The sequence below is a fragment of the Dunckerocampus dactyliophorus genome, chromosome 4 (assembly GCF_027744805.1).
Source record: "Dunckerocampus dactyliophorus isolate RoL2022-P2 chromosome 4, RoL_Ddac_1.1, whole genome shotgun sequence".
In the NCBI taxonomy this organism is placed as follows: domain Eukaryota; kingdom Metazoa; phylum Chordata; class Actinopteri; order Syngnathiformes; family Syngnathidae; genus Dunckerocampus; species Dunckerocampus dactyliophorus.
This window is the reverse complement of record NC_072822.1, coordinates 17,417,736-17,445,420: the sequence shown is the minus strand read 5'-3', so window position 1 is coordinate 17,445,420 and position 27,685 is coordinate 17,417,736. Positions and strand designations below refer to the sequence as shown.

General features: G+C 40.0%; 1 protein-coding gene across 4 annotated transcripts in view; it reads right to left on the bottom strand.

Moving 5' to 3' along the window:
• Positions 1 to 555: 555 nt before the first annotated feature.
• Positions 556 to 27,685, bottom strand: part of ebf2 (EBF transcription factor 2) — a 42,296-nt gene continuing 15,166 nt past the window's right edge. For 2 of the 4 annotated variants that reach the window (XM_054774712.1, XM_054774714.1), the window contains exons 7-16: positions 10,673 to 10,754; positions 7,592 to 7,733; positions 5,837 to 5,967; positions 5,608 to 5,734; positions 5,403 to 5,491; positions 5,258 to 5,323; positions 2,617 to 2,791; positions 2,357 to 2,539; positions 2,105 to 2,272; positions 556 to 1,935 (exon numbers count right to left, since the gene is read on the bottom strand). In XM_054774712.1, coding sequence (XP_054630687.1) covers positions 1,904 to 1,935; positions 2,105 to 2,272; positions 2,357 to 2,539; positions 2,617 to 2,791; positions 5,258 to 5,323; positions 5,403 to 5,491; positions 5,608 to 5,734; positions 5,837 to 5,967; positions 7,592 to 7,733; positions 10,673 to 10,754 — 1,195 coding nt within the window. In that variant the 3' untranslated portion in view covers positions 556 to 1,903. Of the gene's footprint in view, positions 2,273 to 2,356; positions 2,540 to 2,616; positions 2,792 to 5,257; positions 5,324 to 5,402; positions 5,492 to 5,607; positions 5,735 to 5,836; positions 5,968 to 7,591; positions 7,734 to 10,672; positions 10,755 to 27,685 lie in introns of all 4 variants that reach the window. The other 2 variants (XM_054774710.1, XM_054774711.1) reach the window with 1 other exon arrangement.

The following is a 27,685-nucleotide window of genomic DNA, read 5'->3' as shown; positions in this document are numbered from 1 at the left end:
GCTAATTACATTAGTGGAGAAGGACCATTTCAGGAGAACAAAAAACACAGAGAGGCACCAAAAGCAGGGGTGTAGCAGTGCCAGAGAAAGACTTAAAAAAAACAAAAAAACAAGGAAAACCACGACACATGTATATGGGTGTGGGTTTTCATAGATGGGGAGAGAAGTGGAGTAGGCAGCCACATTGGAGGAAGACTCATGTGGTTCTCACTCGGGGCCCCCAGAGGCTAGGTCCTCGGAGACAAGCAGGCTTATTGGAGAGGAGAGAGGAGAAAAGATGGGGGATGGATGGTGGTGTTGTTGTTTATCTTGACATGCTCTACTCAGTCTTTAACACTCGGATCACAATTAAAGATGCTACGGCTCATAGCATAGCATAGTGTAACAATCCGCACACACACACAGGTGACTGAGTAGATCCAACATGCAGCATGACCAGTGTCCAATGTATTTGCAAGTTCATTGTGTAAAAACCTGTATTTCCAAAACATATTCAATTTTATCTGACAAGAACTAACAATTAAAAACCAACGATGCTGACATGTTTGCTTCATTGCTTTATTTGGAGCACAAAATATAATTACACCTTAAGATATACAAATCACATTTGCACCATGTTTGTACCATTTCAAAGAAAGATGGGTTCAAAAACAGAATATTCAAATTTATATATTTTTTAAATAAATAAAGTTAACCAAAGTCCAAAAACAAATTCATAAATGTACTTGATTCTGTTGTGTTCTTTGTTTTCACATCCTGAGAATGGTGTTTATGTTGTGGTTTAATATCAAAGTAAACATAGACTTAATATGCTGTACCCATTATGTCCTGTGGTCTTATATTGAGCATAATTGTGCTTTTATTTAATAGTGACTAACCTGTGCTCTGCAGATGCATCTTTAATGAAGCTGAAAATCACAATGTTTTTTATGATGTCGTATCAAATTTGGAATGTTGGATAACCTAATTACAGCGTATTGGTTCAACAAAGCATGCATTACACATGGAATAAGGCTAACTAACATTTTTCCTTTACACAAGGACAATAACCTTCTTTAGTGGTGTTCCTCATAATGCCTAATATTAATCGTAGTTATGCAAAGACCTTGCAAAGAGGGGATGTTTTATTCCAAATTTAATGAAATCCACACATAATCAAAATTCAAATGGCATTGTTGTTCATTTAACTTAATCAACAGTTGTAGAAAGAAACACTTTTAGAAAACATGTTTATATTATTCCCTAAACTAGCTATAATAAGTTAAATTGCTTGTACTTAAATAAATCAATATATGAATTCCTTTAGTAATAACCCTTGAGAGAAATAATTCCCTTGTACAATCTTAAAGATCAGAACAAAAAATAAAGGGTCTATTTTCTGGAATGTAAATTGTCTTCAAAAAGCCTACTACAAAAAACATGTTGCTAACTCACAGACAGTGTACACACATGCTCTTTAAAGTGTCCATACACAGACAAATAGAACCCTGCTTATCAGAGCTGTCCATCATTCAACATGTTCAGTGCTCCTGTTTACGTCCTCAGCAAAGGTTTGGGCAGGTGTTGGAAGAATCAAAAGGATGTCCAGAGGTAAACACAGAGCTTTAAAAGCCCGTGGTTGAATTAGTACCAATTTTCTTCCTTCATCACACTGATCCAGCCTGTTTAGCTAAGAAGCACTGTCTGCCTGTCGTTATGGTTGGCGTAATCTCCTCTGCCTCTGGGACAGATGTCTTGTCTTTGGATAGTTTCATCCGCCTGGTTGACAGGGGACTAAGAAATGGCTGGATGGGCTAAGGGAGCAAAGTTAGTCATGGTTGCTATTGATCAACTTTCCATTCACCCCTGCCCTCTTAGTGCCAAAGAAGGGGATTAAGTGAAGCAGTGGTCTGGGGTAGATTTGCTACATCGGGGGAACAACCAGGCCCGTCATCGCTGGAGAGAAAAAAATATGCAAAGTCTATGATTCTAATCTTGCATTAATGTACTTCACATCCAGCAACTTTCTGTGTCTCGTTCAATCAAAGCTTTTTGTGGTTAGGAAGGGGTTAGACTGCATTCGTAAGTTCAGAGAGCGGGGTCAGATAGTGAGTCGAATGGCTACCTCTGAAGCTGTTCCCCCCTGAGGTGGGGCAGGCAGGGGAAGGGGAGCCCTGTGGCCTGAGCACGGGTGCAAAAGCACTCTTCTGTTTAGCAGCAGATGGAAAAGAGGAGAACGGCAAAAGAGATGATGAGCTGGAGCTTCCTGGTATGGTCGGGCTGGAAGGCATTACTGTGGAAGGGAACATGACGTCAGTCTCAGACCTCAACATCACAACAGCATAGAAGCCATGTTTGACAATGACAACTGTCTTACTGTAGGGAGATCCAGTGGGGGATGCGCTGCTGAAGCCAGGAGAGCCAGGAACTCCTAGACTTGTCATGGGAACGGTCCCGTAGCCTCCAGTCATACCCCCGCTTCCTCCGTAGCTTGACTGTTGAGGTGTGGAAGCTGAGGGATAACCTCTTGGAGATAAGCTGCTAGAGTTGCGAATATATCCTGGATAAAATATCAAAATATGAATCTTCGTATTCAGAGGGTAAACCTGTACTCAGACTACGAGTTGTTGAATTTACCCTGGCTGCTCTGTCCTGGCTCCCCGATGCTGACACCTAATTGGGAAGGGTAGGAACCCAAACCCATGACGCTGCCATGGGCTGGTGAGCTGGGCAGCGCTTGCAGCTGACTGTGAGGCCGGGGAACACTGTAGAGGGCCTCTGCAATATCCGCTGCTCGTTTTAGCAACATGTCCTACAGGGGATACGGTGATGCCACAATAAGTAAAGGGGATGGGTAACATATTTACCAGAAAGCAATACATTTGATGATTTTCTTAAGCGGGTGTTTTTCTGTTACGATAGGCCAGGGGTCGGCAACCTTTACTAACAAACGAGCCATTTTGTCCCCTCACCCACTGAAGAAAAATAGTCTAGAGCCACAAAACATAACAGCTTATAACTTTTAAAACTTTTTTCTTAATTTTATTTGTTAGAACAACAGAATAAACCAACACAAGTGCAGTGGGCATGTGTAACGGATGCCAACTAGTGGGGTTGTGATTACTTTGGTAAACCTCATTACCTGACGTCTGAAGGAATGTGCAGCACAGTGAACTGACAGCCTCTTCCTTTTAGCTTGCTGGCTTTACTTAATGCTCTGTCAGCAGACTTACGCAGACACTGGTTCAAGGCTGTTGTGTGCAGGGCTGGACTGTGGGGATGAGCACTGTTACCCGTGTAGGTCTACTTAGAAATAAATTACAGTCATCCCTCACTACATAGCGATTTGAATATCGCTCCCTCACTATATCACATTTAAAAAAAAAAAAATTAATTAATAAATCATCACCCCGCTGTTTTGTGGTTGACTACGGCCTATTATTTGTCAAAAAAATACTGAAAGAAAAGCTTTATGTGGTATTCTGGTCACTAGGTATCGGTAATGTTATGAGACATGATGTTAGATCACATTACCTACCGAGCCAGCAGAGCCAAACCGACATGCCATGACTGAGACAGACATGTCATGGCTGAGATTGAATGAAGAAACAGTTCTCCTCTCATTCCATGTGGAAGTGGTAAGTTTTTGGCTTCTTTGTCCTTCTTCCCCACTCCGTTTGAAACATTTTCTTAATTTTAGAATAAGTAAATTGGAGAGGCTAACTAGTTAGCTCGCCAGCTTGCTATGCTAGCGGCAACCCATCTGTTATGTACCTGCAGTGATCCCGTAGCCTGCGCAATGTGATGTAATCAAAGAATAATAGGAGTTTAAAATTGACTATTTGGGTGTTATTTCAACTAACTACGAAAATATTCTGTTTATTAATATTGTATCCTATTTTGCGGAAATTCCCAAACTCACGCTTTGAAACCTGTCACTTATACAGTGATGTGACTAATTTATGGCTAAAAGAACTATCGCCCCCATGATGCTTAGAGTGTAGTTTCAGGAAGTAGTGAATTGGACAAGTGACGTGCATGCTAACATTACGTTTTAAAGTTTCATGCAGTGATCATGTTTTGATCTGACAAATCATCAGTAAGTTTGATCAAGTATAGAATTACTACAGCTTGTGTTTGGACTGCTTGGACCGCGGCATCTGTTGAACTGAGATGAAAAAAAGCGTCTCAAGTCTCATCATCCAAGCTAACAAGTGACACTGGGAACATCAAAGTGAGGTAGGATTACAAGGTTAATAATGTGTCTTTCTTTAAAGTGCGAGAAAAAAATCCACTATCACTAAAGGGTTTCGAAAGGCTGGACTACTACGTGATGAAGAGGATAGCTCAAGTTAAATGGCTAATTTGCCTCTATACGAAAGTGACACCGAGAGCAACAATGAAAGAAAGAGAGAGGCTGACAAAGTGTGTGACGAAGGAATTATGAGGCTGTTCAATTCTGACACTGAAGAAGACTGACTTTAGTGGTTTTAGTTTTAGTAAGGATAAAGATGGTGATGAATGACTTTTCTGGTAAGCTACTGTTTAACTAGCTGTGTTACACGCACTGTTTCGAATAAAGCATTTATTTAATCAAAAGTTAAACAAATCTTCCTGTGTACTAAATATTCCTTGTTAAGATGTGGACACCTGCAGTTTATAGACCATTGCGGCCTATACAGTATAAGTACAAATCTTTTTTTCTCTTTAAATAATTTGCGAAGATTTTGGTACTTTCCAGAAAATGTTGAGAGCTTGTTTTGAAAATGTATTTCAACATTTTTTGTTGTTCGCCACATATCAAGCCGGGGAGGTAGGGAGGTGGCAGAGAAGACAAAGGAATCAGTCTCTGCAGAGTTAAAAAAAAAAAACTGTTCTAATCTATTCTATTATTTCTGTTATTCTTTTGGGGGGGGGGCATAGATTCGTGTTCAGGGTGAAAAGATGTCTCTGCCATGTCTCAACGAACGCAGGCAGGCAAACACCGGCTCCCCCTTCCTTCCTTGCACTCATCCAATCACCAGTTAGAAGATACATTCATGGTCTTACAGAAAGTCAGATATTGTTAACTCTTTTCAGTAATGCGCATTTTCTCCACTACGGTGTTAAAAATAGATTTGAGCCACAACAAGGAGGGTGAAGAGCCCCATGCGGCTTCGGAGACGCGGATTGCCGAGCCCTGCCATAGACTAATTCTAACCCCTAACTCTAACCCTTAACACTCATCATCCCTCTAACCTGCAAAGTAATTGGCCCAAAGTTGTTGTTGTTGTCTTACCTGATTACTGTGTGGATTCCCGTAGAGAGCCTCCACAAGATCCGCTGCTCTCTTCAGCAGAATTTCCTACCATGAACATAATTTAATGCATTTCAGATTTCAGCAGGAAAACTTGTAAATAGCATATTTGATGTGTGGGTCTCACCTTCGCCATTTTTTCTGGGTCACCAGGATGCCGTGGAATGACTTTCTGGAGACGCTGGAAACCATAGTCTATAGTTGGCTCATTCAGGGCTAAAACACATAGACGTATTGCACATTAAACCACCCAAGTTCTAAAATCTTTGGGATTTGAATCACTTCCAATTTGAACACTGACACCAATACTGAATGGCAACATGTGTGATCACCTGTGTAGATGAAGCGTCCAGGGGCTCCCTTGCAGAATTGTTTGGATTTATAAGACAATGTGACCTCCACGACCCCTGGGATGTGACGAGGGGGAGTCTGGACACGGATAGCGTGTGGTGTGATCAACTATGGAAAAAGCACACATTTATGTCAGATAAAGGGTAGACAGACATGTAGAATGCATCACTGTGTGAAATGTCAGCATCTGTAACGAGATGTTTTTCTTACCTCACTCCAAACTAACATGCTTCCAAACACCACCTGTAGTCCATCAAAGAAGTTCTCCCCAATGACAATGACCATGGCCCCGCCTGTAGTCCAGCCTTCACTGGGGCTGATGGCTTTTATGCAGGGGGTGGCTGAAAAGAAAGACCATGCAGGAATTAGGGGCCATTTTAAAATCAATACTCATTTACATTTTTAAAATGAAAATGAAAACACAACAGTATGATTTGGCGGCCTGTTTATACCACAACTGCATTTTAGAAATGGAAAACTGATGTTGACATGGAACGATTGTGTTATTGTTCCCTTCTAACACTGAAAAATAAATCATTTTGAAAATGCAGGACATGCGTGCGTGACTATGTTGCACATGGAAAACAGGACTGTGGTGTTGTTGTTATTTGTCAAAATAACGAGCTTGATTACACTTGATTACACTTTCCCAACATTTTTTTGCAACCAGTGAAGGCAGTGAAGACTCCCTTATTTTAAATTCTCTAAAATGTGCACTATACAGTGTGCGCACAATCCCACACAGTTTAACCTATAAGCTTAAATTTGACTACAGGTAATTGTACATTTTCAAGGGTCAAAAAGGCATGTGTTCTTGGGCTTTTACTTTTACTTAAAAAAGTTAAATGCAGAGTTTCAAATGAATGTATCAATCGTTCACTTGTTGTTTCATCTGAAACCAGCACTAGCAAAAATGGATTGTCTTTTTAAACACATTTTTTAAAGTAAAGTAAAAAAAAAATGACACACTTTTAAATTTTTTTACATCTGTTACAGTAATTAAAGCAAATGTGAACAAGATAGATAACAAACATAGAAAGTAACTTTTTGCTATTCAGTATTCCGACTTCATCCGGAAGATCATCTCTTACACTAGATGTTAATGCATAATTATATATTAATTATATATATTCATTATTATATTAATTGTATATTCATTAATTAACCACAATTAATGAATACAATATATACAATATATTAATTGTATATTCATTAATTAACCACAATTAATATAAGTAATAAGCATGCATTTGCTGCTTTCAAAACAACGTGTAATTATGTCAGTAAAAGCTCCAACATCTTCTTAATTATCTCAGCCCTCCTCTGTCTTCTTCTATGTATGTTGACCTGCACACCCAAGTCTATGTAAAATTACTTTCAGGAGAAAAATTAACACTTATTAGCGATCTTTTTCATACTTTATTTAATTGAAGACAAATTCTTTTTTTTTGCTTTAGTTTAAGAAAGTTATTATGAAAAAAGACATGGTTGTCCGTTTCAAATGGAAAAACAAACGACACAGGAATTCCATTACAATATGTTACATTTGTATACGCATTTCACACTTTACAAGCCCGTCACTGGAAATTACATTTTTAATCCAAAAAAATATTAGAATTTTTGACACTGTATGAGTAGGATATACTTTTGTGAATGTTTTCATTGTTATCATTTTATGTTTTTTCAAATAAAATCAATATCACCAGCCTGAATGAGGATGTAGTGGGAGTTAAATGCAAAACTTTGCCTACAAATGAAAACTAACAAAACTAAATTACTTTATAATTAATAAAAAAAAATACTTTAACAACATATTGTCTTTTCAAATAAACCCAACATCATAGCAGTATTTTAGATAGAATTATGAATGTCACTTATATATATATGCTGCTATATTATTGTGAGTGCTATGTTCTTGGACATGAATGCTGAAGTAGATGTTAATGTCAGGCAATATGCTCTTACCATACTCCATGGTATTCTCCACTGACTCGCCTGGCTCCAATCTGCGAGCCCTTCGACCGTGTTTAGAGTTGTTGTGGACAAACATGTTGTCTGACACTGCGAGGACGTGGCCGTCCACGCTCACAGTACTAGACAGGACCACCTGAAGGAGAGGAAGCAAGGCCAAGAGAACAACGCATGAGTGTTTGCGCATGACTTGGACGGCATGCCGAGAGTTACAATCTCTGGCTTCAGGCAGCAGATACCCCCAGTGCAACAATTTGTTTCGGCACAGAGGTGTTGCTATGATTTCTCAGTAGGCAATTTGACATGGCTGGGAACTTCATAATATATCTGCATTCGTGCACTCCTCTATTAGGTCTCCATATGGCCTCTTCTAACTTTGTGATTCATATCGCATGCGGCTGGCTCATCATCGCTGCATGATCCTTCACTGACACCAAACATATGGAGCAAATCTCAAGCTTTTGCAGGCCGTTAAATCAGTGCATGATATATTGTGTCCCTAATTTGATCTGGACGCAGCATGTGTGGGTTCTACCCCACATCTGCCATGCAAACGAAGACGCACACATAATTAATGAGAGGACACTTGCGGTCTGTCCATTTAATATTGTTTCTGAAAGTGATAATAAGTTTGTGTGTGTTCATGAAAAATAGGCAAGATTAAGGGGGATTGTTAACACTATGTCTAAAAATATTCACTTTTAGAAAATTAATCTCCTGTTTTGAAATAACCATGTGGTATTAATTTAGCAGGTGAAGGAGCACTGGAAAGAAACACATATGCTTTAGCTGGTTGAAGGGGAGGGTAGCCCGAAGAAAAATAACTGTAAATTATCGATCAAGCAGCTGACTTGTGTCCAGCACTGAGCACCTTTTAACCCAGAGATGAGAGTCTTTGTGGGCCGGTGGGCTCATAACTTCTCAGCATGTGTCACATCCCAGGAGTTAAAGCAAACACGGTGGAAAGCGCAAAGACGGAAAAGGGGACAGGGTGAGCCGGGAAAAACAGAATGCCAGACAGGGGCCGCTGGTGCTGAAAGATGGCAATGGAAGTAAGGCAGGAGTGTCCCCGGTGACCACTTCCTGGGTCACAGAGCGTGACCTCCCCCATCTGGAGCCAATCACTCAATTCTTGACAACTTCCTGAAACACCTCAACCTATTTCCTGCATCCCACCACCATCTTTTAAACATCTAAATACTTTCCTTTGCTTTTTTTTGTCGCTCTGAGCGCATACTGGTTTTACATTGGCCTTAATACACCTTGGGAAGTACACTCAAAAAAATGTAAAGGCAACACTTATGTTTTTGCGCCTATTTTTCATGAACGGAACTCAAAGATCTAAACATTTTTCTTCTGTCTACAAAAGGCTAATCTCTCTCAAATATTCACAAATCTGTCTAAATCTGTGTTCGTTCATAATTGATAATTCATCCACCTCACAGGTGTGGCATATCAACATGCTGATTAGACAGCATGATTATTGAACATGTGTGCCTTAGGTTGGCCACAATAAAAGGCCACTCCAAAATGTGCAGTTTAACTGAATTGGGAGAGGGACAGGGGGTCCGAAAACAGTATCTCTCCCTCATATACTTTATACAGTCGTCCCTCACCACATCGCAGTTCGAATTTCGCAGCTTCACTCGATATAAAGATTTTTCAAAAATATATGAATTAATAAATCACGTTTTTTTCTGGTTGAATATGGCCTATTGTTAGACAAAAATATGCATTCTTAAGCAAATGTTACATATTTTTGGCCTAAATTAAGCATTTTCAAGCATAAAAATGGCTAAATGAATTTAAATACAAATATAAGGCATTCAAAAGATGCATTCAAAGAAATGAAATGTAGGATTCTACACTTGTAGAGTGTAACACACACTACGATGAGACTTGATTGCCGGAACAACAGGCTTTTACTGCAGGTTTGAATTATCTCACCACAGGCACAATAATCCCTAATAAAAAAAAGGCTACCTTTGCAGCTGTTACCCATGCAAAGCTAAAACTCAACAACATCACTTCCTGTCCAACTTTCTTTGAGGTACCTGAGGGAACACATTTATAATAGCACACATGGGCATTAGTTTTATTTATATTTTAAATACCTTATTTTGTCTACTATATTGGGTATTATGAGTGTAAAACTAACTATAGGGGTGTTCATGTCTATAGTTAAAACCCATATTGAGAAGGCCATAAACAGGTGTTCTATGCTCTAACTATGAAAATATTCAATTTATAAATAAGGAATCCTACTTTGCGGAAATTCACTTATCACGGTTGGGTCTGGAACCAATTAACTGCGAAAAACGAGGGATTACTCTACGCCAATTCAGAGCATCCCAAACATGCTCTCAGTGGGTGACATGTCCGGTGAGTTTGCTGAACCGGGATGTTTTCAGCTTGCAGGAATTGTGTACAGGTCCTTGCAACATGGTGCCATGCATTATCATGCTGCAACATGAGGTGATGCTTGTGGATGAATGACTCAACAATGAGCCTCAGGAACTCATCACGGTATCACTGTGCATTCAAAACGCCATCAATAACATGCACCTGTGTTCGTTATCCATATCATATGCCTGCCCGTACCATAACTCCACTGACACCATGGACCACTCGATCCACAACCCAGGACAGCATACTCACTGGACATGTTGATGTTATCAGCATCTTGATATGTCACGCCTGTGAGGTTGATGAATTATAAATTATGAATGCTCACTAACACAGATTCAGACACATTTGTGAACAATATTTGAGAGATAGGCCTTTTGTCTACATAGAGTTTTAGATCTTTGAGTTCAGCTCATGAAAAATAGGAGCAAAAGAAGTGCTGCCTTTATACTTTTGTTGAGCATATACTAAGTTGTATGTCTATTGCAACTACATAACGACTCAAGCTTTTACAAACACAGTTCAAATCTGACTGTATAAAGAACTAATCATTAACCTTGTGCACATTAGTGTTGTGGTTCCTGCACATACTTATTTCTGCATCTCATCAAATTTCCTTATTCTGCTCACACACTTGCAATGTTGCATTTGTTTTTCATCTCTTGCTACCTGAAATCTGCGCATGTCCCTGGGGTTTCCCGCCGTCTTCAGACAATTCTGGTTGCATTTCAGGAAAAACTTCAAGAAGAACCTGCAGAGGTAAATAAAAGGACACGTGTTTGTAGAACTGTAGCAAGTAGGAAATCACAAGGAAAAAATGTGTATATGATTAGTTTGAACAGTCAAAGGAGGCATTCATTATTTTTCAGCTGCAGTCGTGGTGGGTGCAGGTTTACGTGGCTGTTCATGCAAATCTATCTGATTATAGCTCTGACATCAATCCGAGCAGTTAAGTTTATTGTCTGTTAAGTCAATGCTATTAAAGTCTGAACCAAGTGATGACAATTTGAAGTACAGTCCAGTGAAAAGCTTTGTTGTGTTTCAAAGTAAAGTACAAACAGTGATGTACGCCAGCACACCCAAGGGAGCGCAGTATCCCACAATGCCATATTTGAACCGCCACATGGGAATGAACAGGGATATGAAGTACAGAGAAAGAGGAAGGTAGTGATAGAGACAGAGGCAGTGTCATGGACATGAATTTTGTTGGCAAGTACATGTGTCTCATTATATATGTACGTTTACTTTGAATGCATGGGAAAGATTGTAGAGGCAGACAGGGCTGCTGATAGCCTCTGTTCCACCAAAGACAACCTGAGAAAAATATGGAATACAAGAAGAGGGAGACTACGCAGAGACTCCAAATCCCAGGTGTACGCAGTTCGGCAACATAGCCCGCTGCCATGGCAACGCAGCTTTGCCGCAATCCCAAAGTCCCTACGCTGAGAGGCGATGCGTAAGAGAAGCTAACAATATGAACACATCCTATAGCTCTAAAATACAGGAAGAAGAGATCCTTTGCAAGGTATGATGCAAGGGCATGGGTGATTGGGGTATGCTGGGAAAAAACACATTAGTCTCATGTGATGTACAATTAGTACATCAATTACATATTAGACATTGAGAACCAAAGCACAAGAAAAAAAACTTGAAATAACAACTGGCAAATAAAAGAGCCTTCAGAAGTCCACTTCCTTTCACAGAGAACTTGACTATGAACAACACCAGCATTATTGCTCCAGTAAAACTAACAACAATGCTGCAGAGGTTTTTCCCACCCACACTGTGCTCTGTGCAAATATAAGTCATCTTTAGGGAGAGCGGAGGGAAACTTCACACTGGGCCCTGAGCTGCAAACACTCTCATCACATTTTAATCTCTACTTTGCTTTGTCATATACTACAAATAATTCTCACATCATTTCCTCCCTTTTGAGCGCAACCTGGTCTGCATTTCTCTCAGTTCCAATTGTGTGTATAATATTTCTTGATTAGTGCTGTTACATTGCAGGACAATCAATATTATTGTTGGCAGAGAGTGATAAGAATTTATGCTCAGGCATCTAAAGTCAGAGCTGTGTAGTGAAGCTCACTTAGGGCTGGGCCAAATGTTATGTTCACATCTGTGAATCTGCAGCTTTTTCTTGTTTTCAAACATGAATTCTCAGGAAAAACAACATATAATTGCGACAAGATTATTGGGGCAGAGAAAAGGCGACAATTACAATATAAATGTTGAAGGAAGTTGTGACATTGCAAGCTCACAACAGTATGACTTTTTCCTAATAATATTCAGACCTGTTTATTATGTAGTTATATGTGGTTATTATTATTATATTTCAACTTTATTTTTGTTGTATCAATATTTTTTAATTCCGTTATGTTCCCAAACACCTTTTCGATATTTTAATTCAAAAGAAAATGTCGTGTGGCTCAAGTAATTCATTCTTGAATATGACTGTTCTCCGACAGAGATGCATGACAATGTAATATGCCTTCAAGTTCATAAAACTAGCTGTTGTCACTCATGTCATCAACTCAGCCAGTCAAATCGTCTAAGTCGGTCTTTGCACACTTTATGAGGGCCCTTGACCTTGTTTGTTGACTTATTCTCATCAGTCTTTGTTTGTATGACACCAGATGCCTCATACACAAACACATATCCACATGCATGCATGCACACTCTAATTCAGTGACACCCCCACCTTTGTCTTGTCCCCCACCCTTCCCAAAAAACCCATTGAGTCAACTTTTCACCCCCCTCAGTTCGGACGCACACAGCTGCAAATGCTGAAATTAAAGCGAGACATTGACGCATATATTAGCATGCATTAGTTGCTTTCCCTTGGCCACTTAACATGCAAATCTCCCAGCCCCGTCGCCTCGCACCTTCTGCCACACATTCATTTGCTGAATTATAATTAGACTAATCTTGCATAATTAATAAGAAGTCGAGGACCCTCTGTTTTTTACCCCCTCCTCTTTTGTGGTTACAAAAGTTTAATATTGCTGTTGTTTGTTTTTGTTTTGGTAATGTAATACACCCACACACCTCCCCATCCTCACGGAAGAGATGAAGAGGAGAACATAGAAACCATGGAACTTCATGCCATGGGGGGACTTATTCTCTAAATGCAGCAAGGTTATAATAAATATGTATATAATAACATATTTTTGCAAATACAGTATAGACGATCTACAGTGGAGTGTCACCTCATTCTAAAAAGGAAACATTTGATCCTTTGGTGCTTCACTATTAAAAAGTAATCAAATATCCAGAATTGAAGGCAATCAACCCTTATCTATAGCCAGATTTTATAATGTGGACACAAACAAAACAAAGACAAAAGTCTTAAACCGAGGGATCACGTTCCACAGTGGAACCACAGGGAGTCTGTTTTTTTCTTTTCTGTCTTCACTTCTACATCTCTGTTAACCCCTTTTGTCTGCATCTGTTTCAGTTCCCAAGACTAAACACAAGCCTCGCAGCATGCGGTGACTACCCAAATGGTGACAACTTGCTCAACTTAAAACTACAACAATCAGCCTTTGGAAGCATAGATGTAAATTTGCTATTCTCCTTTCCTTTGGGAACCTCGGTTTTACATTTCTGTCCACTGGGGCATCTGTTTTCACATAATGGTAACACACTATGCTTTACATATGGGCTTAATCATGACGGGTGCACTTATGTAGCACAAGACCTCCAACAAAATTTTCATAGGCATTCATCAACTCTAATCATTGTTGACATAAACTGCCTTTTCACATGGACATAAAACACATCACCTTCCTTGTTCAGTGTAAATGAACATTTACCACTTGCAGCAGCTGTTGAGGCATGTGATGCAAAGCCTTACTTTATTCTACTCTTTATGATACTACGTATACGATCCAAAGAAAAACTTCAACAGTACTCAGTAGAGGGCAGAACTCTGCCAGTGTGTGACCTGTTAACTACGTGTGCGTTCACACTTGTCCGGAACGATAGACAATACAGGCGTTCCTCGCTACATCGCGGTTCAAACATCGTTCCCTCTCTCTTTTTCAAAAATGTATGCATAATTGATTGCTATTTTGTGGTTGACTACGGCCTATTATTAGTAAAAAAAATATTGACCGACAAGTCATATGTAGTATTCCGGTTACTAGGTAATGTTACATTGATGAGACATTACAACATCTTCGATACAACAGAGCATGGAGTCGGCCATGGCATGCCCAACATGATGGAGTGAAAAAAGTTCTCCTCCCATTCCATGTGGAAGTGGTATGTCTTTTGGCTTCTTACATTGTCCTTCTTCCCCACTCCATTTGAAACACTTCCTTCAGTTTAGAACAAATAAATTGCAGGCTAACTAGTTAGCTCGGTAACATGCTCTATGCTATGAGCGGCAGCCGTCTATTATGTCCCTGCCTGCGCATCAGTGCTGCGCAAGGTAGTGTAAAAAAAAGAATAATAGTGAGTGTAAAGTGTAAAGAGTGTAAAGGTGACTATAAGGGTGTTATTTCATGTCTACAGGGCTCTACTAATGGTAAACTCTGAACATATTTAGAAGGTCATAAACAGGTTTTGTGTGAAAATATTCATTTTATTATTATTGAAACCTACAAATGTTAAAAACTGCGCTGCGCTGTGTTTGTGTTTGTCCGCCCGTTTGTTCTTTAGCATGCAACTTCCTAGTTCACTGAGGATGTTTGACATTATAGAAAGTTGGACAGGACTCTTCCGTTTGCATTTTGCTGCAGGGAGAACGATAACTGAAATGGCAAAAACAGAAAAAATCCTGTAGCAATATAGTGAAAAAATCAGGGTACGCCGTATTTGTTTGTTTGTGCACCTGTTTTTACGAATGGAAGCTTTCGCATTCCCTGATGGGGCTCGTAGTTATGTTGTGACTCAGATGCTGACAGAAGGAAATGCATTTCTCTGTCCTCGTTCTCATATGCATTTACTTCGGAATTGAATTCGTTCTTACAAAAATGCCACCCCTCCAAAAGTTTTCATGTAAATGCGTTACGTTGTTTTTGCATAATTTTGCTAACTAAGTAAAAAATGTATCACAAGAATACCACTTGGCACGTTCTCACTTGGCGAAGGGTAAAACCGTACCACAATTCAGTCAAACATGTGCAATTGAGAACAATGAAGATTACACACAAATGACTTTATTTTATATGAATCCACTATTAAAAGACAGTTAGGGAAAGAAAGAAATTAAATAAAAGAAAGGCAAAGGCGGCGGAAGAGAGATGGAGACTTATTGGTGTCCTGTATTCAGGGTCGTCACTCATCTGATATCCAACATACACACACACACACACAAACTCACACACCACCCAGAAAAAACAAAACAGTGTCCTGACATGGTGGGGCGGGGAGAGGGGAGTAAAATTAGGAAACCAGATGTGAAGCATTAAAACATACTGACATGCTGAGGGCTTTCCTCTGCCACACTCACACACTGAGAGCACTAACTCACAGAGCACGCCACAAACATGCACATATGCATGCATGTGTCACACATGCACGAAAAATGTAAGACAAATTGTGGCTTGCAAGCAACCATGTGCACGCTATTAATCAAACATACATTATGTCAATTAAACAAGCGCAAATTGTGGCAAATCAAGGCTTAAAGTTATGTGTTTGAGGATAATGGGCCCAAATGAATCAGCATGTAATGACTTTGGGATAGAATTTGGATAAACTCATGTTGACCCAAGACTGTTTCACCTCCATGTCTACAGAAGGGTCGTGAGGCATCGGTGTATGGATATGCATCCAATTAGTACATGTACCAAGGCCTAAAACCGGCCAAGGGGGAGGGATGGAAATGTTTTGTTTTCCTCTGTGGGGACAGCTATGTTTGGGGGGCCTGAGGAGGGGGGGTAGTAATAAATACCCCTGGACCTGAGTCCCCTGGCAGACTGGAAGCTAGACTGGTCACCAGGGTTAACACCCGGGGCACATGACCTTTAACACTGCTAATGGGGCACAGAAAACCCTCAATGAACTGATACCCCCTCTGTCGCATACCACCACAGGACCTTTCACACTAGCCTTCCAGTCCACAGCCCCCCCCTCTTAAAACACACAGCCGTATCACTGGCATCAGCTTCTCACAGCCAAATTGACTCCTTATTAGTTTTTTTCTCTTTGGTCATTTCAGATGAGTTTTGCATGGAATCACATGTGTGTTTTATTGGTTTGGACAAGACTGTTAAAGCTTAAAACCTCCAACACGTCAACAGCATCTTGGGCAGGGGAGATGGAGCACCAGGCTATGGTGGTGGGCTGCCCTGGACAAATTACCAAGTCACTTGCACATATGTAGACACAAATTTACACCTATGGGAAAGTTAGAGCCTCCAGTTAACCTAACCTGTGTGTTGTTGCCCACACAGACACAGGCAGAACAAGATCACCACAGAGAGACTGCATGAAGGCAGCAAGACACTGTAAAATATACAGTCAAACCTCAGTTTTCAAAGGTCCAATTTTTGTATGATTTGGTTTTCAAGGAAAATTTCCAATTTTTGTACACAGTCTCGGCTTTCATACAATATTGCACAGAACAAAGTAGTCTGTTTGCCCAAACAAAGCAACGTAAGTGTTGCTAACTCACTGTGCATTTTTTATTGAGTGCGACAGTGAAATAACCTGCCATGGGGCCAAAGAAAGCTGTAAGTGCCAGCAATTTGAAAAAGGTGAGAAACCCAATTGAATTCAAGAAAAAAATCATTGCAAAGTACGATGATCGTGTCTCGTCCCCTCCTTCTTCTGTGCTCCTCGCCATCTTATACAATAGTCTTCAGTAAAGGTAAAAATTGCAGCCTATCCCAGCTGACTACGGGCGAGAGGCGGGGTACACCCTGGACTGGTCGCCAGCCAATCGCAGGGCACTGTAATCATTCTCTATAAAACGTATTTTTTAAAATATATTTTTGGATGTCTGGAACTGATTAACTGGATTGAAATAATATAAATGGCCCTGTTGGCTAATTAATTAATAGCAAAAACAAGGTACCACTGTACTTACTGTTACATTTTTACCACTATCTTTCAAAGTGGTTTTGGCGCTTTTTTTATGTGTAATTTTGCTTTAACATTTATAGGGCTCTCATTTCAATTGTCGGAAATTTAACATTTTAATTACCAAAAATATTGTAGTTAAATTCCAGAATTTCTTGATACAGTCATGGAAAAAATGATTTGTTTGTATTTGTTATCATCATTATATTTGTCCAAACAAATGTACCTTTAGTTTTCCCAGGCATTAAAATGGATCAATAAACTGAAGAAACAAGGGTGGTCTAATCATTTTTTCTATGACTATCATTAACTTAAATAGAAATATTTTTAATAATTATCCACTATTAGAATTTACTTTCATTTCAGAAATGCAGAACAAACTTTTCTCCAAGTACAAAGCAAAGTGGGCCATTAACATTTCTTTTTCGTCTTTTTTAATGTTGTATGTATTTGTTTGTTTGTTTGTTTGATTGTTTGCTGACTGGAAAGGACGTACATGGCAAGAGTTCTGCTTTCGATACTAAGCGTTTTGAACTATTTCGTTTCTCTCTTTCCCGAACACAAGGTCAGAACAGGTTTCTGACACCCTCAACTTTAACTTTGACAGGCGAGAGGTACAGATTTCCTGAAATAAACTAGTTACAAGTGCTGACAGCTGTTGGGCAAGCCACGCTAACTGGCTATCTGCTGAAGTTAGTTGCCTACCAACAATGCCAAACACAAAGTCGAATGATACCGGCCCAGGAAATCCGGATTCAAAATCATAAACAGGGCCAGTCTGGCTGTCGGATAAGGAGGATGACACCTCGAATGCAAAACCAGTTCCAGAATTCGACAATATTCTAAAGAGCAAAAAATGTATGTTATTTCACACCTTGAAGCAGGAGATGAGAGAGCTACAAGAACAAACTGCAGCACAAACAAGGTGAGAGTTTGGAGGTCACCAATTACAAATTCAACATATACATGCGCAGAATGACAGCCTCGACGGAAAACTCATGGGGATCCATGATGAAGTCATGATCCTTAAGGAGGAAAATTGAGCACTGCGCGAGGATACCAAGGCAATATGAGACGATATCAAGGTACTATGAGATGATAATGCTGCCTAGCGCGGTGCTCTTAAGGAGGTTAAAAATTATATTACCGGTATATACTATTATATATTTTATTATATTTCAGTATAACTTTTTATAACAGCCACATTGCAGTTTGAAGTTACCGAATGTGGTCCATGTTTGCATTTTGACTTGTCTAAAACTTTAGCAACATACTGTAAGGTCCCTTGTAACAGTTCTGTGTCAACCTGAGCAATGACACCCAATAAAGCTTTAATATTACGAAAAGTACTTTGTTTTTTGGTTGTGTTTCAAAAAGTAAAGGTCAGAGAGTTAAACGACTTTGGAATGCTCTAAGCTCCAGTTTGACCGTGTCCTCTCCAAATGTCAGACCCACCTCTAAACTTGAGAACTGTGACAAAACCAAACATGTAAAGCACGAGTGCTGATTTATAGAGCTTTGTGGTGCTGTAAAAGTTTCATGTGTTGCAGAGAGGAAAAGAAGCCTGCAAGGGGGAAAGTGGGGGAAGTGTAAACAAGAGATATTCAGGTGTTTCATCAAAGTATTTCATCACATGCAATTGTACTTTTTATTAAATGGGATAGAATTAATTACTCCCAATGTAACCAAAAGAGCTTAGCCACATGGGACAGCGGTCAGCCTGCCAAATAGATGGATATGGAAAGATATTCCAAGTCTGGAGAACATGAATTCACAACCAGGACAGGGAATAGAAGTCCCATCAGTGGCCTGACCTCTCCCAGAATGTTTGGTGCTTCCTGAGGGACAAGGATTCAAAATACATTCTCATAACTGTCAAATGGTGACACGGAGCCTCCTTTACAGCTGAACAGATTTGAACATGCCACAAGGTCGTGTGCAATACGCTAACAACAATCAGGCTTTTTCAATATCAATCAGCCGCTAATCAGTTTCACTGCTGCCATGTGTAAATCAAAGCCTGACCCAAACATTTCTCAAAGAGGAAGCATGGATCTGGGATGGATGCCACCATGAGAGAGAGGAGAGGAAAAGAGAAGCAACAACAGAAGAAGAGATGTCTTCTTAATTAGCCAGTAATGATAAGATCTGACAAACAACATCTGTTTCCTGAAAGCCAGAGAAGAGGGCGGTGGTGGGGGGAGAAGGATGGCAAGAAACCTGTGAAGTCTCCACAACAGGGACCTGCTTGTAAGAAAGTAAAGGGGGAGATGTGTGAGGGAGGGAACGCCGTGTAGCGTGACACAATAGAAGAGTGGAGGATGAGGAGGAAGACAGACAGACAGGGGAGAGAAATCTGACAGGGTTGAAGGAGTCTAAAAAGCCAGGATGAGTTTGACAGACAGAGGAGAGGAAAGCAGATGAAAACGAGAAGAAAGGGGGGAGAAAGACAGACACTCTGAGAAGGTGTGCTGGATAACGGTCCTGCAGGGAGGGAGCGAGGGAAGGAGGAACATGTGAAGAGATGGGAATGGAATCGCTCAGAGGTCCAGGGGGCTGTAATTTACTGTCCGTGGCTAATACACAGCAAATGTGCAGAGTCCGGGACGGTGAAAAGAAAAGAGGAGTCGAGTGATGGTGGGGCTTGGTGGGTGTTGTTGGGGGGCCGCGCCAACTTTTGGGGCTCACAGCAGGCCTGCTGGGAGCCTGTCAGCAGTCACATGGCCCCCTGCCCTCAACCCTGACAGATTCATCACGGCCGCTACCAGCACACGCACACACCCAAAAGTTTATTGTGACATTGAAATAGTTAAATCCAGACTCATATTTTGCTTCTCCTTGAGGAGTACTATGCAACATCTGCTGCATGAACGATGAAATGCACACGAAAGCATTACAGCAGATGAGTCATGAGTTTAGGTTTATTTACGGCACAGTTGTCTGCCAACAGGATATCGTCTAAAAAAAATTAAAATCATTCAGTCAGTAAAGCGCTTGCATTATATGCCAAAGTCAACACATTAGACTAAAATGAAGTTGTGACTTCAATTCATATTTTCTTCTTAACTAGTTCAGCCCGTGTGTTAGTTCGTTAGTTCAACAAAACAAATAGTGAATTGACCTAACAACTTCATTTTTTGTGTTTAGTTGACATAATTACAATAGTGAGGAACCAGCTGACAATAAATAGTCCCTTAACTTGTTTGCTGATTTGTAAGTAAATACAAATAAAAAATGTGTTCCTTTGAAATGAATGAAATGATTTTGTTTTCAACTAACAAAGTATTAGGGCCACACTAAAGAAAAAAAATAGTACTAGTTGTTATGATTTTACAAAAAAATAATGTAATGTATAATGTAATGAGAATAAAGTTGTATTGTTTTTTGTTGTTGTTTTAAGCAAAATCGTATACCTGCATTAGAATGAGGACTGTTAAGACTGTTGTCAAGTAAAACTTTCATGAAACACACAGTGTTAACCAGTGGTGTGCCATCAGGGCCAGCAAAGGCTTCTCTGCTGGCCTAAACACTATCACAAGTACTGAACTACATTTATAACTTCAATTCTAGTATTTGATCCATGAAATTGTATTCACGTGTTCCCCACATTCACTGGTAGAGTTCCAGACCAGTGCTTACAAGTGAGTGGTGAGTGTGATGGATTTTATTTACTTTTTTTATGTTTTTGTCGTGCTAGTAGATAAATATTGATTTTTTGAAATTGATTTTGAACTACTTCAGATGATGTTGTAGTGTAGAGGCCTGGCGTTTGGAGTTGTTTAGTGACGATGTATTGAAAGATAAAGGGTTAATTGGGTTTGTTGTTTTAGTAATAATGGTATCCATCCCCAATTATTGTTCATTATTTGATGGTTTGTACTGTATAACTGTGGCATGGTAGTGGTGGTATAAGGAGGAGAATTGGGTTGCTTAAAGGCCTAACTATGAAATGCAGAGCCCACCACTTATATTAACACAGCATTAATGTGATTGTGCATTTGTGTGACAAAGAACTACTCTCTAAAATCACCACTTTTGTTGGATTTGTTCAATCATCAGTCAGAAATTACCTGATGAATATGCAGCTGCAGGTCTCACACTGACGTGTTTAGGTTTGTGTAGTAATTTTGACTTTCACATGTTCCCTTCTACTCATAATTTTGCTTCTTCTTTTCAGTGTGGCCTTAGGACTCTACAATTGTGTAGAGTCAGCTGACAAGATAAAACATTTGATTTAAGTCAGTGTTTTTTGTTTGTTTTTTTTGTTTGTTTTTGAGAGCACGGAGAATAACAATCTCCTCTGGCACAAGCCGACGGGGATCCTGAGGTTAGAACTGCTTTAGGTTTATTAAAGTGTAAATATTAGCATTCCTGAATGTTTTCTTGAGAAGGGAATTTCAGCGAAATCTAACTCCTGAGAGATTTCAGGCTAGTCCAGATTGCAGCTAAACAGACAAACAAACAAACTTGGGCGACTTGCAGGGTCAGGGTAGCACCAGGGGGCATTGTTAAGTCATTAGTGAAATTTAAGACCTTTACACCGGAGGATGACCAGGCTCCATCACACACACCCACACCCACACACACTCCAACAACATCACTGGCATATCCAATCAAAGAAAACAACCCTTACTTTTAAATACCACTAACTGGCCTAAGACTTGGCAGCACACACACACACACACACAAGACCCAGATTACACTGACGAAGAGATCCACTTGCAAAATGAATGAGAATTTTGCCTGAAATCCATATCCCCATGAAGGAAAGCATAACAACACTGCTCACTGCAATCCTAAGTGCCCTCTAAATCATGCTAATCTGCCTGCTTCTGATCCTCTGAGCACCCCCAGTTAATCTCAATGCTGCTCAAGCAAAGGTGAACCCTATTAGGGGCCAGATAAATGGAAGCGTTTGAGCCTGCTACTCTGGAAGTGCAAAGCCGTTCAAAGTGCCATTGACCTGCAACTCAAAGCCATTCATACAATGCACTGAAAACTGATTTTAAAAAGTGTGTTGTTCTGACCTTTCCTTATGGCCCAAAAATAAGGGAAATTTCCACCAGAATTTCCACCAGCACCCCTGGTGTAAGGACCCAACTGCCTACTGCAGCCTGACCTTACCAGCTACAGAATGTTTTACGCCAATGTTGCCCACGTGTAATACGGGGAAAATTTGGGAAACTATTAAAATGAAAGTGCACCGAGAAAAAAGGGCAAATGCGGGAGTTTCCCAGGGTAAACGGTTGGGTTTCAGCATGATAAAGTACATCACAACCAAAACAACAATGGTAGCCAATAGGGCTGTAGTTGTTTTGAATGAGTTCATTAATTCTTTTCATACAAATTGTTATACAAGTTTACGCTCACATTTAGACTAACAAAGAGTATTCAAAGTAAAAAATGCAGGTTGTGTTTCTTAATAAAGTGATATCACCAACTACTGTCCTGGCATGCATATTACATCGCTCTACGGATTTTACAGAAGATTTCGCCAATGTTGTCATCTTTATGTGCAGCGTTAGACATAACACATTATAAGAGTAACACAATTATAGTACCGAGGAACCTTGGTTAGCATCATTAATTCATTCTAGAATGTCTGACTCTAACCGAAACGGACACTAACCAAATCAATTTTTCCCATTAGAAATAATGTAAGTCCAGAAAGCCAAAAATGTCAACACAAAACACGTTTTTAAAGCTTCACAATTATAATTTACATGCAGAAAACAATTTGAAATGCATATAAATACATATAAATGATTAATGAAAGGGATAAATGAGCATTTAAGGCTACTTATATACCTTATACCTTATACCTTCACTGAAGACATGATTCTTGACGTGATTCTCCCCAAAGACACGATGTGGCAGTGAGATCAACCACGGAAATTTAAAACGTTCGCCAAAAAACACGCTAACCGAGTTTCACTTAATTAACACCTTTTGCTGTAATGCACAAATGTAAGGCATTTAAAGTTTTAATTTCAATCTTTGTAATGATTGAGTGTGCAATTGTGTGAGTGTCAATACATTTTAACCTTTGGGGTGACGAGATGATTCTTTTGAACATGTCCACATTTTGTTCATGAAAAAATGGTTTATTGGTTGGTTGGTTGGTTTATGGTTTATTTCGACCATGTTAATACATATGTTCACTTCCTGTATTCTAAATTATTCTAATTATTCTTATTAATATTCTTACTTCTTACTATCATCCCTTTTTTTAAATTTCTTTTTATTTTCTTTATTAAAAAAAAAAGTTCTTCTTTCCCCTGCTGATGTCCGGATACACTTCATGCTGTCTTTGGTGTTGTACCGTGCATGTCATTGAATGTAGCTACATGGGTTCCTAGCTCCAGTGCTTTGTTGAACAGGCCCTTGCAACAATGATATCAAAATTCAAATGTTATTGAATGTAATCCTTCTAGTTCTTGTAGTCACGGTGATATGATGTTTAATATGTATCCAGGTCGTTGATATCTTTGACAACGAGCACTGTTGCACCTGCTGGTCCTCCATTTCACTTGATGTAAATATTGCCGTTGGTGCGCCAAGTGCTTTGTATCTTTCTCTGCTTCCTCAAGTCTCATGCTTTCCTGGCAATGTAAGTGTTGCTTTTGTCAAATGCTCATTCATGTAGCCGTTTGTACCTTTCAGCTTCTTTCCCTGTTTTAGCAGTGCAGTTTTAAATTCTCTGTTGGTGAACTTAACAGTGATGACAGGTGTGGTGTTGTTCTGTCATTTAGTGGGATGCAAGTGTCGATGGTGTTGATAGCTACCTCCAACTACGTTGATTTTAGGAATTTGGCAATCTGTTGCTTTGTTGAAGGGACATCCATTCCCTCTGGTTCTCCTATGTTATGAACTGCCCCATCTTTTGGCCTGGGTGTTCGGAGACCTGTGATGATCACTTCATTCATTCGTGCATTCTGATCCAGTTCATCAATTATATTTTTCGTTTGCTCAGTGATATTTTCCTTTGCTTCCTTCTCTTCCTAAAGAGTGGAGCGCAAGGCAGAATTATCTTCCGATAATGCCTTGATATCTTCCTACAGAACTTTGATATCACTGCATAATGCTGTATTTTCTTCCATGGGATTTTTAACTTCCTGAAGAGCAGCATGGCAGCGTTGTCTTCCAATAATGCCTTGATATCATCCTGCAGAACCTTGATATCATTGCATAACACTGTATTTTTTTCCATAGGGTTTTTAACCTAAAGAGCAGCGTGCAAGGCGTTCATTTTGCAACTCCTCAGTTTTCTTCTCTTCGTGCATTGGTATCCTTTCTTAGTGCTCTATTTTCCTCCAAATGGTCTATGACATCACCATGGAGTGTCAAGATCGCTGAGATTGGTGTTCTAGAGGTGGGGGTATATGGGATATGTAGACAAACAAACATTCACTTTCACATACCTTTAGACAATTTAGAGATTCCAATTAACCCAACATGCATGTTTTTGGAATGTGGGAGGAAACCGGAGTACCCGGAGAACACCCACGCACGCACGGGGAGAACATGCAAAATCCACACAGAGGTGTCCAACGGAGATTCGAACCCAGATCTTCCCGATCTCCTGACTGTGTGGCCAACATGCTAACCACTAGTTCACCGTGCGGCCCGTTCTGCAAGGCTTGTAATATCAAATCATTTCTTCAGAGGATATTTTCGAGTTCCGAAACTGTTTTTTCATTCAAGGCATCGTTTCCATCCATACTTCCCATCTGCAGCTTGTCCAATCAAAGTGCCCGTGCTGTTCCCCCCATAAGCCAACTGGTAGTCCACTCCTATTTCCTAACAAAACATGTCTCCGTTTTTGGACAAAGAAAACAGAGCAAAGCTACTTGTGTGCACGTGTCTGATTTTCCAAAGCGGTCATCACTTGTGAAGCAGAGCAAAGGTGACTTTAACCAGTACATCACTCATCAAACTTCCCTGTATTTTAGCTTTAGCCTCCCAAAAGGTCCATGAACTTATTTTCAGCAGTCTAACTCTGACAGAGCTTCTCAGGCAGTACCTGTCAGTAAATGTGATCTTTGTAGACTATGCATGGTCTCTCCCTAGCTGTCTGTCTTTTTGTCTCCTTCTCCCCTTTGCATTGCCCCCAGGGAGGAGGCATCTCAGGGTCCTGTGCCAGCTGCTCAGTGGTTCAGCCGGTGAGAGTGAGATGGTGTGCACTGGAGCCTCAGGGCCCTGTCGCCAGGCTGCATGGCCCCACTTGTCTGATGGGCTCACTGACAGGGGTCTGAAGGGAATGTCCAGGGCTGGACCACCAGGGAGCAACTCGTGGCAGTGGAGCGGTGGGACCAGTGTACCTGACTTTGTCTGTGTGTGAAATACATGCATTTAAATATTTGCATTGTTGTGTTCTAGCAAGCGAGAAGTAGGTGTAAGTGTACTCCTGCGTAGACTAACTTGAAAAGTCTAACCACATACCTTCAATAAAGCAGTCCAGTTTCCCCGTAACCCAAGAAAGAACTTGAGGGAACTTCAGGTTCCATCCAAATGTAATGTTTTTAAAGATTTTTTTCTTGACCCATCCCAGAACTCTACACCATGTTTGGTGAGAATCAAACCAGTGTTTTTTATACCACAGACTAATGACGGTGAAAACAAGACCTCCATAGTGGAGGTAAAAATACTTTTCCCTTAACTTTTTTTTAAAACTCTCTAGTGAGTAATGCAATGAATGGCTAGGATGCCAAATATACAGCAGACATAACATAAACATACAGTATGCATCTCTTGATTGATTATGTAGTCATCACTGTCAGGTTGTAAAAATTTATAAAATGGCGTCTGAGATTTGGAAACATATCATGTGTACTAGCTTGGCGTCCAGCGGCAGCTGTGATTTAGATTGGAGAAGCATCTGCAAGTGTCAGCTTGCAACAAGTTTGCAAACATCAGCAGCAATTCTTTCCATTGTGAAAAGCTCAAATTCAGAGAAATGTATCCATGGTGGACCTCTGCACATTTGCAGATTTTTGGTCCAAAAAAGAATTTCATTTAACATTTTTTTTTCTCCAAAAACAGGCTGTTTTTTTCTGCATCTCATTCACCCTACGTCAGTAAAAATGTATAGATACATGATAACACAGGGAAAATATACAGCATACCCGTACCACTGTTTAAAACCCCCTCGCCATTTTTACATGTTTATGTCTCTGTGCTTGACTGATAATAGTTTTTGTCACGCGTTGAGATTTCGCACTTGGTTTGGCTGTCCTTGCGAGACGCAAAAGTGAACAGTTAATATGCGATTGTATGTCGTTAATGGAATTACAACAGGCAAGCAGTGTGGATTTTGTAGATGCAGTTTAGAGAAAGCTTTCTGACAGCTAGCGGCCGACATAGCGGAAGAGCCTTGTACTACTGCTAGCCGCTTCAGGGTGAGGTGGTGGCAGCCCCACTACAGATGTAAGCACAGTTGTTGCGCTAGTGCGTAACTCTGTTCCATCGATCATTATTATCATCCATGCATCGTGCATCATCCATCCAGACTGTGAATTCAACTGCTACATTAGCAATTAGCCGCTAACTAGCGATCGGCTAACCCTGTATCTTCTATTGTTAGCTGTTAAAATAGAGTGATTGATTTGATCCTTTAGTGCTGAACTTTAACTTTTGAATTTACATGACATTTATGATGTAAGTCTGTAATTTGACTTTGTTGAACCCCATGGTTCATGATTAAAATGACAGTGTTATATTCTAACATGTTTATATTAATAGTAGTTCTTTTTTTTACTCCTATATGACCGTTACAAATGTCAAAATGTGATTCAAGACATTGATTGTACAGTTGGGATTGTGTTCAACCTCTAAACTTCCACTGTATATCAAAGCAGAAGAAACATGATAGGTCCTCAATTATCACAGTACAAGCCTTTATAAGTTAGACACATAATGACACTGTTGCCTTCCACATTGTGTCGTACATGGACTGTGATGACCGATTCTGGTACTTTAGTGTACATCTGGGAAACTGGAAAAATGTGACCTCTGACACCATCCAAAATTGCCTTTATTCTTTGAATGAAAGTTTAATTTTCTTTCTCCAAAGAACTGTTAACTGTTAACTATCTCGGGGCCACACCATCAAATTCAGAAGCATGCCTAGTTTGTTTTTTAAATTGGTTTAAGTCAGGCGTGCTAAAGCAGGTGGAGCGACTACCATTGAAGCAGATGGTCTTCCAGACCCCACAAGACATTAGCATACAACAATAAGTGATATCTGAATAGTTTTTTTTGTGCTGCTCAGACTGTGTTAATCCATTCAAATAAATGTTGGGGACAGATTAACTGCACCGACCAAAGAAAATTCATGTTTTTAGAGTTATTGTGATCATACATCTATGAGTTAGGAAATGATATGAACATGATTGGAAGGAAAAAGAGTAAATGGACTTTTTGAAAACACACTGGTGGTACATGTACATAACTAGAACCAAGACCACAAATGGATCAATACAACCCACAAGCCTAGATTAAGACTAATGGATTCCACAAGCAGTCGAGCATCTGAAGTCAAGCCGCTGCCTGACACACATAATGACTGCTGAAAGAGGAAAGCAGGAATCCTAAAATGCACAACTAGTCTTTTAAAAGTCACACACAACATCATGTTGTGTCCCAAAT